This window comes from Magnolia sinica, chromosome 7, assembly GCF_029962835.1.
Source record: "Magnolia sinica isolate HGM2019 chromosome 7, MsV1, whole genome shotgun sequence".
In the NCBI taxonomy this organism is placed as follows: domain Eukaryota; kingdom Viridiplantae; phylum Streptophyta; class Magnoliopsida; order Magnoliales; family Magnoliaceae; genus Magnolia; species Magnolia sinica.
The window spans coordinates 92356013-92366948 of NC_080579.1; the positions used below are offsets into that span (position 1 = coordinate 92356013).

A 10936-nucleotide genomic window follows, 5' to 3' on the forward strand; every position below is an offset into this window, starting at 1 on the left:
CTAACCTAGCACATGCTAGTGACTACCTAAAACATTTTTTAAAAGAAAATATTTTTATTTTGCCAAACAACAAAGTTGAAAATAATTCTTAAATTTATATGAAAAACAATGTTTCATTTCCCAACATTATTTCCTTTCTCGTGCTTTTCATGAATCCAAACACACCTGAGAGAAAAGAAAAGAGATAGAAAATAATAAGATTTTTCCATCCAAAATGCCAATTGTGTCACAATTAGGTTGTTGTTCCAACTCATGGCTCAGTGGTAGATAGATTGCCTTTCAACACTAGGGTTTAAAAAAATAAAATAAAATGTAGGCTTCTAATGAGCCATACCATTTAAATCAATGGACAACCAATGATCTAGCTTATCATACAGGTGTAGCCAACCGGTTAGTGAGTCAGCCTAATTTTCGAGAATTGTGAAGGGTGGCAATGGGCTAGGCTAGGCTGGGTAGGTAAGGAAAATATTTAAATAACCGAAGGGTTTTTTAAGGAAAATATTTAAATGATCAAAGGGGTTTTTTTTTTAAAAAAAAACTTAAAATTAATACATTACCCACACACACACACAAACATAGTGGGATTTCACCACCTATGGGTTTCGAACCCAAGACATTATGTTGAAACTCTTTGGAGTCTACCACTTGGGCAAGGATTAGAACTAGAACCGGAGTCATCAAAGGGTTTTAAATGGAAAAAGGCACTATAAGGTCAACCTTGTGAGGTTGAGCTCCGTGAGCCCTACCTTGATGGGTGCCGGACATCTAACACTTGATAGGTCTCCTCTATGTCATGGGATGCGTTCAAAAATTAGTTGTATCTGAAATTCAAGTGGGCCAAACTATCTGAAACCATGGAAAATCATGCCTAAAACATCGAAAAACATTTGGTGAGCCCTACCTGAGTTTAGAAATGGCCTAAACTTTGATATGATCCGAACACATACAATGGAAAGGCAGGTTGTTCATCCATCGGTGAATGGGAATTGCTCGCCAGCGTCCATTGCTCCATTCTTATTATATAATGGTGGCCCATTTGAAGATTGGACCATCTGGACCATAATCATTGCCCAGGCCTAGATTATTTTTTTTAAGACAAAGCTAGCTCACAGGCTAAAATTGGGAAGCCAAGCCTTAACCCTACAAGGCGGGGCCAGGCCGGCCGCCGGTCCCATTGCCACAACTAATGATACAATGTCCTACACAAGGTGCATGTTAGTGGGAAAAGATGGTAGATGTTGCATCACATGCTACATACGCAACAACAAAAGATCCTTTCAACAACCCTTAATTACAATAACATCAACCACTTACTATGTTTCCTAGAAAATTATCTGTTTTTTTTTTTCATTCCTTACCAATTTTTCTACGTAAATGGGAAAGCAACTATAGCAAGTATTTCTTTGATAGGTAAAACCCAAATCAACCACAGCAAGAATCCACTGTCCCTCACTTAGGCAGCTACGACTGGGTAGGATGCACATGTAGCAACACCTGCAAAAAATGTGGACCACATTAGCTTTTGTTAAGAAGAGTCTTTTTTGAACCATAGTTCAAGATCTCGGTGTCTTGACTCGAGACTGGGCTGAGTCAACTCAACTCGACATTCAAGCTGACTCACTAAAAACCTCAATTATCATTTATCAGTGTAACTCAATAAACTAGATTTGATTTGTGGTGACTCAGGACATGGTCAAAAGACTCGGTGACTCGGACTGACTCGTCAAGGCAGAATCAGCCTAACTTGCCTGAGTCTGAGTCAACTCGGACAAATCGCACTAGTGTCATCCGACTCATAAATATGTTTTATTAGGCATGTTTTGAAAGTTTTACTTTCATGATAATTTATGTTCTTTGGATAGCAAAGAAAATAGAGATATACAAGAACATGAAAATTGGATGGTTAGGATCGGGCGGAGAAATAGAATAGGCCCGATCATAATCTTAAAGCATCTATTATATAGATCCGACCGTGGATTTCTTATGATTCTAATACGAACACTTTGGTGGGGTGATGCTAACCATCCAATGCATGCCTTTTAAAAAAATGAACGGTTGTAATAAAATCACCCACATTGAAGGGCTTAAGACTCCTAGTTGTAGTTGCATGATTGAATGGACCGTCCAGATTGATGACTAACTGTGCTGCATGTGACTTCTTGGCTAGGATTGAGTATTGTGATTTCAACCCGTGTGATGATGACAAAGATGTGTTATGATTTGTACCAAACATGCCAAATAGCAATCAAGCGGCTAGGATCATCCAATTAATGTTGTTTCGCGATTGTTGGTCCAGCTGGGGCTTTCCAGATGGACGGTTTGGATTAGCCGCTTGCTTGTAATGCCTTGTGATCTACGGTGATTGGCAATTTGAGAGTGGACCCACAGTCCACAGACTATCATGTTGGCAAATGGGCTGGACGTGGATTGGTAAAAGCCCAGTGTTTCACCTTATAAGGCTGGGCCTGTCGGATCTTGCCAAACCTGAGAACCGCATTAGCCCAACATAAACCTAATGATCAAAATTTGATGGGGGCCCAATCAGACGGTTAGGATGAGCTGACATGGGAAATTCTCAGCTCATCTCCCATCCATGATGAGGCCCAGCATAATAATGGTTTCAATCTCCAACATGTGGGCCCTACAACGCGTCATTGGGCCCAACAAAATCTGGCTCTCCATAAGGTGGGCCATGGGCCGCTGCGCGTAATATCAAAGCAAGGTATAAGTTTTGGAAAGAGACGCACCACACATGTTCTTTCCCATCTCCATCTTGAAGTAGCCATTGTTGCCCCAATCACCCCCCCATGAGTTCTTGACGAGCCAGTACGGGACGCCATTCTCCACCCCATAACCAACAGCCAGGACGGCATGGTTCACATCCTACAGCAAAGGGTCGAAGCGTAACGGTTAGATTCAAAGAAATGCACCTCAAAAACTTCCGAAAAATGCATCGCACACCCCCAATTAGGCCAGGATTGAAATGGGCCCACCTTCATCTGCCCCACCTAGTTTATTAGTGGGCCATAAATTCAAATTGGGCCCACCTTCATCTGCCACACCCAGTTTATTAGTGGGCCATAATTCAAATTGGGCCCACCCATGGCTCAGGCCCAAGAATGACTCAATCAGAACCGTAGACAATGGACACTCACCATCGGATCGCTGCCGCAGGTATTGCTGGTGTAAACTCCTTTCTTGTACAATCGGAAACCGCCCACCACCTGGAACGCAATGCTCACCGGACGGACAGTTCCCACCGCATGCTTCAGCTCATCTTCAGCGCCCTGTCAGCAGACGGACGGAAATCAGGGAACATAACTAAACGGGCTGGCCCAGCCCAGAATATATTGGCCTGGCACTGAATTTTTTATAAGGTATTCTTGCCTCAGGCCCGATAAGAGCCCAGCCCACATACATGTCAAGGCATTTTTTAAATAGTGGTGACTCTTCAACGATACAGATGGCACAGTTATCCAACAATCTGGACCATCCAACTCTATGTCCCACTTATTGATGGATCAATACCCAAAAATCATACTCAGCGGATGATCTTAACCACCCATTTGATGGCACCGATTAGATGATTACCGCTGCTTGATCAACGTGATTTTAAGCAAATGCAGTGTCCAAAACGTGCCCTACAATCTGGATGGTCTGGATGGCCTTAAATAAGTGTCACATGTAAGGAGAATGAGTCACCAGTGTTTTCAAAATGGTGGTGAATATCATAATAGCCTAGCTAGATGTAAGGGGCAACCAACCATGGTTTTTTACTTTTGAGACTCGGACGAGTCCGAGTCAACTCTGACTCGATCAGATCAGACCTGTTTCAATACAACGAGTCTCCCTGACTCATCCGAGTTGGCCGCCTCAGGTAAGTTGTGACTCAACTCAAGCCCTATCGAGTCAGTGCGACTCGCTGAGTCTTGTAACCATGCAACTTCCATGGGACTATGTCTAGGTTCCTGACTCGTGGGGCCAGTTCCACTCCTAAAGCTGGCTGAGATAAGGGGCTCACCAGAGTAATGTTAACTGAGTCCACGACTTTGACACCGATATTCTCCGGCTTGAACTTGCATAGCCCGTTGACGCCGGCGTAAGGGTACGATTCTTCGGTGTCGAGGCCGCCATTGTACTTGATGTATTCAAATGCTTGCGAAGGTAGCCCGCCATTGCAGCCAAAGTTGTTGAATGCTGCAGCACAGTCCACCAGCTGCTGCTCCGATAGGGATATGGGCTTCCCTGTCGCCTGAGTGTAGGCTGCCTCCAACGCCCCAGTAGAGCTGCCGGTTTTCGAGTGTGGGTGCAGGATAACAGGCACACCATGGCTCAAGTTAGCAACTTGGCATTTATTCAACACACAACTAATGTAGCAGCTGGGATGGGGTCAGCTGGTCCGGACCCATGCCCACAATCTAAGTAACATGGCTGGGCATGGACCCACTAGAAAAGACTTCATGACTCGGGCTGAATCGTTTGGTGTCAAGCTGGTTGACTCAGTGAGTTAACTTGTACGAGTTATGTCAGACTCAACAGAATCTTAAAACCACGCCCGCCAATTGGGTCCATCCGGGCTGATCAAACTGGCCTGGCCCGTTAATCATAAGGCCCTGCAGGGTTATATAGTGGGCCCACAAGGGCAATTTGGTAATTTTCATTGGGTTGGGGTTGCTTACCTAAACGTCCAGCAAGATCCACAATGGCCTTGGTTTTTAACAGGGCTGACAATGCCATCCTCTCTCCAATCTTTCTGTAAATAACCAAAAAAAAAAAAAAAAAAAAACATAAAATGAGAATAAAAAAGAAGAAGTGGACTTAGGAATGGCCTCCCGTTAAAAAGCAATCATTGCTTTAACTTTTGTTACTACCAAATGAACTTGCATTTGGTGGAAGGTCAGAAAGCATAGCATTTGTATGCACAAGCATATTAGAATAGGATTTTGATGCACAAATTCCTCGAGACTATTAATTTTTAGGGAATTCAAAAAGGTTTTTTAAAAATTACCTAATTAATCCAAATACTTATCATCTCACTACCCCTCTCTCGTGGCCACCGTGAGAGGAAATGGGTCAGTGACTCGAATGGGCTCCACCGTAATTTTTATATAAAATTCACTTTGACCATTAGGTGCGTCATCCCATGTTAAGCCATCAGCCTAAAAAATCAGCTCTATATGTGATTCAGGTGGACCATTTGGGTCTCCATTCATGGCTCGGTGGCAAACTCACAAGAGTTTCAACACCGAGACCAGGGATCAAGTGCATGTGGTGTGAGTATGTTTTTTCAAAAAAAAAAAAACAAACAAACAAAAACAAAAAGATAGACCATATGATTGAAAACAACGCACAAGACAATGCTTGCCCTCCAAACTATTTCTATTATAATTCTATTTTATTTTATTTTTTATTATTGGAGAGGACCTTGATTTGATTTTTTGTGGGGCCCACCATAATGTGTTTATGAAATCCACTCTGATGATTAGATGTGTAGTCTCAATTAAGGCTGACCAGTGATTCAAGAAGGCCACCTCAAAGAAAATTGTTGGGAGAGACTCTATCCTTAAATTTTACAAGGCCCACCATGATGATTATATGAAATCCAGTCCAACCATTAGATGTCACACCAAAATTTACGCCGAGGGCCTAAAACTCAGGCCCATATGTGATTTATTGGGCCATACCAAGGGAAATGGGATTAGAGCACGATCGCTGCCCTGACCCCAATCATGCAGTCCACCTGAATTACATATGGGGATGATTTTGGATATTTGGCCTGACATGGTATGAGCACCTGAGGGTCGGGGTGAATTTTACATAAACATCACGGTACGGCCACTCAAGCAGCATTTGCTGGCACGCCCACCCAATCTGGACCAAAAGAAATGTAAGAGAATGCAGCAGAATGATGATGATATCGATTAATGATGCTTTTTGAAAAAATAAAAATAAAAATATATCATAATGTAAATTCCATATTAATTAGATAGTTTTTTAAAAATTCCCTTAATTTTATCAAACAATGTCTATCCCAAGTTGAGTGCTTTTTGGGCAGCAAAATGACTAAAATGCCCTGATTATTGTTTTAGTTAAAAGTGTGGTGGCCCATGTGTTGTGGGCCGACACCATGTGTATGGCATCTAACCCATCCAACTGGTGCATCCCATGATTATGATCATACAAATAAAAAATGATGTAATCCGACTATCAGGTTTTTTTTTTTTTTTTTTTACACACGCACACATACACCATCGAGAATAATTTACACCACCTGATACCCTTTAAAATCTACGTGTGAACTACTTAGTGTCTAGATCAGACTGATTATGAGTTGTACGCACATCACGGTGAGATGAATCTGTTGGACGGATTGGATGCTAATAACACGGCATCAATCTCGAAGCGATGGAACTAGGACTTTTTAACTTTAGAAAAATAATAGTGAGGGCATTTTAGTCATTTCACTCAACTAAGTTTTGTTCTTAGTCAGTCCTAGATCACCGGCCGTATACACTGTTTATCAAACACCACAAATGAAATTAAGAAATACAAGATGGACAGTAGCACATATGGCATATGACATATGAGGAGTGGCTGAAGTTGAAAACTGCCACAGGTATCAAACATACCTCATGTGAGGTGCTGGCCGATCATGTTAGCACGTTGGCATATGTGGTGCATGTACATAGAATGTGAGGAGACGCTGTCTAGTAGGACAGACTGTCCCGGACAGAACTTTGCTTGCAGCCAAACAAACCCTATTAGGTGTTTTTTTTTTTTTGTCAGCTTGTTAGTACACCCCACTGTCAGTTCACACTCCACTGTTAGCCACCCCCACTAGGGACCGATACCAGGACCTCGGTGTTGAAACGAGGTATCTTTCACTCAGTCTACCACTTGAGCTATGGATCAGGGTGTAAACAACCAACCCCTAATAGTTACCGCTAGCCAAAGCATAAATAAAAAAAATAATAATAATAATAATAAAATAAAAAAATTAAGCTGAAGATTGTAAAACATTACAGTTTCTGGGAGCACGACACTGGTGAGCATATGTGTTCCCTTGGTGGCAGAGCAGTTCTGTGACGCACCCAGACGGTGTGACCGGAATTCCTCCCAGCTCATATCGGCAAATTCTGAAATAAGATTGCACGAACAAAACTAGTTAATTGTAGTTGTGTTCGGATGTGTTATTGGATTGGATTGCAATAGCTAGTTTAATGAAGTAGAACTGATCAATTGGTAAATTGAATAAGCTCCCAAATTACAGTTAGGGGAGTAGAATGGATCATGATTGCCAATCTGTGACTTTTAAGGTGTGTTTGGTTGAACCAAGTATCCTGAAATTCCAAACTACCCTTGACTAATTATAATTATCTCAAATTAGTTAATCATCCAAACACAAGCTTTACTCAAACTTGCAGTATTTCAAAACCCACGTGGGACATACCATGAGAATTTAGAGTTTTCAAGTATAATTTTATGGAGTGGCAGACCTGAGTATGATTTTTGGGATCAAGGCCAAACAAGAGATGGGCATAAAACATTGTGTTTGGTCATTTCTTGTAAATCCAGTGTTTCTAGGGGTGGGAACCGACTAGGATGGTCGGTTGGGTTTCTGGTCTAGGTCCACCACTATTGTTTTCAAGTGTGTAATCAAGGCCCTTATTGGCCCGTGGATTTGGATGCCCTTCTCGACAAATGGGTTGAGTCTTGGCCTAGTCCGGAAGTAGCCACCTTTAAGATGTAAATGGAGAAGATTAGAGCTGAACCTGGAAGGCCTATTAATAAATGGAAAGCACCCGAGCCTGACCTTTTTTAGCTCATTGATTCAGGTTGGGCTTAGGGCTGACCCTCACCTAGGCTAGACCTGGTCCATTTCCACCCCTATCGACAGCCATCTAGCCCTTACATGACCCAGTGAATTTCAGTCCTTGGGTAATTGATCAAGAGTGCGACCCATCCGGCAAGATCAATTTTGGATGGTGATTATTCAGCATGGCAACTGAGACCCCACGGTAGATGATGTAGAGTGGGTCCCAGACAACTTGTGGCAAAGATGAACCAAAGAAGGTCCTACCGGAGGCAAAATTGATTTAGACCGTCAAAACCTCAAAACAGTCATATCTTGCAAACTGAGATAGTTTTTCAACATATTATATATGATTTTGGGGTAGGATAAGTTACTTAAGCCAACCACCCACACTACGCCAAGTTGCCCATGCCAAATTTGCGAGATTCCATCAGATCCATGGTCGAGATTCCATCAGATCCATGGTCAAAAGTCCCATTTATTTTCGTTTTTACTATAAATAGTAAGTTTTGTGAGATTCCATAAGATCAACGGTCAGAAGTCCCATTTATGTTCTTTTTACTATAATAGTAAGTTTTAGCTCGAGAATAACATGGTAAGGCGAAAATGGACACTTACTATTTTTTGCTGAAAAGCATGAAGTCTTGTAGGAATAGAGGTAGGTTATAAATAGTACGTTTTTTGTAAGGAGTCCAGAGATCTCCATGGCTTTGGAGTAGATACCCCTGAGGAAGACCGTGATCTACGTCATCACGTCCCTCCCTGGGCAGTAGATGATTAAAAACCCAAAATATTTTTTTTAAAAAATAAGCCGTGATTATCTAAAAACCAATCTGTTTAGCTGAAAGCGATGGCTAATTTAAATATCAATAATATAATAATCGTTGCTTGTTTCTCTTGGCCTGTCATCATTTTTAAAAGAGCAATTGCCAGTAAGATTCCCACACCATCCAAGGCACATTAGTGAAATGATTGGAACCATCTGATTTGGTGGGTCATCATGTGAGTGGGCCATGGCTCAAAAACCAATCGAGCACATTCAAAGCACAAAGGTTAAGAAATAATAATAATAATAATAATAATAAATCAGATTTTGGGCCATGGCCCATAGCCATGATAACCTCCATGCCTGCCAGCTAACCCGATCCACGCAATCCACACCATGATCATGCTTTCAGTCGAGTTGAATTGGCCCAATCCAACTGGACTCGAGCATCCCGACGGACTGAGTCGCCGAGTCTTTTAACTCTGGCCATGATGTTTTGTCTCACAATGGGCTGAGTCAGACCATCAAGTTCCACAACCCAGTCCAACATGTACTGAACCCGGGCCTATAACATGGGCCCATTTGGGCATGAAATGAAGACCCACTTACTAAAAGGGGCTGATCTTTTAGACCCCCATTAGAAATGGGCCCACCCCAAACCTCTTATCCTCCACCCCTGCGCATGTTAGAATCAGGCAAGAGTGAGAAAGTACTTACTATTAACACCTAGCTTGTAAGACAGGCCTTTCCTGTTGGTGGAATGGATGAGTTCCAAACTCTCTACAAATATGCCGAATCTGTGCTTTATCTCTTCCACCGAGTTGTACCGTTTCCCATACCTATCATTCAAATTTCCAAATTAAAACTGCTGGTTTTTTTTTTTTTTTTTGAGTATGATCAATCGGAAGGGGTAGTCTATCAACTGGACGGTTCAGATTCAATATGAATTCACACTTTCAGGAAAGAAAGCACACAGAAAAAGTAGATGATGTGCGTCCTCGCTACACCACAATCGTACATGTATCTATAGATCCAAACCGTTCGATCTGCATCCAACAGCCATCAATATGATAATCCCAATGATGAAATAAGTTGAAGATTTTTATGGACCGTTAATAACGCCCAAAAATGGATGGATTACTGGGCGGCTGGGATCATCCGATCATCCGATCATTCAGATTTTAGGATCATAGCTTATCCGATGGGTATAGCATCTACTGAATGGTCTAGATTAGCGGATCGAGCTTTCGATCGGCAATTTTTCTCATATCAGATTATGCTTGTAGGGTTATCCGTATCGCTTGGATGGGACAATCCTATCCATCCGATCGGTGGATGAATCTGTTGTTAGTATTCTTTTATGATCCATCTGCACATCACCTATCAGATGGTTGAGATCATCCGGCTGGGTGAGGTTTGGGCCCATACCATAAATGAACGGTCTGGATCACCTGTCCAAAGTATCAATTTTCACAAGTGGCATGCGCCAGCTGCACAAGTTATCTTTTCAATTGATGAAATGACGATTATGCCCCTGCAGAGATTCCTCTACTCGAAAGTCGTGAAGTCGTAAAAATCAGGACGAGGGCATTTGGGTCATTTAAGAAGTAAATATTCCCTCCCCGTTGAATTGAGATTCCGATCATCTGACCGGAAAAAGAGTAAGAAAACGTACGAACAATTTCCACCAAGAAGAGAGAATTGAAAAGAGATTGGACGGTTGAGATCGCACCTGGCAGCAAAGCGTGCGAACTTGAGGGCATGACGCGTGTTGCCGAGGACTTGGATGAGAGGCGATTGAAGATCTGTTACCAGTCCGATGGGATTACCTTCATCGAAGGTGAATTCGGCACGTGCGACGACGGCCAGGCAGAGGAGGGAGAGGATGGAGACACGTGCGAGGCAAGCCATCTTCCGCCCGTTCTCCAGGATGAGGGGAAAGCCAGAGATACAGAGTATTTATCGAGTAAAGATGCTCAGATCCAACCGGTTGTACGACAAGTTTCCGTCCATCCAGAGAATAACTTTCAATCCACTATATGAATGAAAATCCACGCCGTCCAATAAGTTTATTTTCCATTATAATTATATACAAATCATCCATATCCACCAGTAATATGAGCCTCAGAAGTTCAAACAATATGTACCCTTTAACAACTAAATATAAACCTATGGATGTATTGATATTAAAAGTAGATTAATATCATGGTCTCCAAGATATTGGACGGTTTTGATTTCACAAAAACCTAACAAATTAAAAATTAGCATGGAGTTGGACAGTAACTTTTCGTCCAACGGTTGGATGTGAGCCTTTGTATTTATTGGGCGAGGCTTTGGGATCGAGCCTACTTTGGATA

At 42.2% G+C, this 10936-nt stretch overlaps 1 protein-coding gene across 1 annotated transcript; it reads right to left on the bottom strand.

The window, feature by feature from the left end:
• Positions 1 to 1255: 1255 nt before the first annotated feature.
• LOC131251718 (oryzain gamma chain-like) lies at positions 1256 to 10527 on the bottom strand. The gene is made up of 8 exons (XM_058252625.1): positions 10312 to 10527; positions 9297 to 9418; positions 7024 to 7136; positions 4680 to 4753; positions 4022 to 4286; positions 3156 to 3287; positions 2748 to 2883; positions 1256 to 1494 (listed from the first exon to the last, which is right to left on the bottom strand). The coding sequence occupies exons 1-8, from the start codon at positions 10488 to 10490 to the stop codon at positions 1454 to 1456; spliced, it is 1062 nt and encodes a 353-aa protein (XP_058108608.1). The 5' UTR covers positions 10491 to 10527; the 3' UTR covers positions 1256 to 1453.
• Between the last annotated feature and the right edge of the window lie 409 nt (positions 10528 to 10936).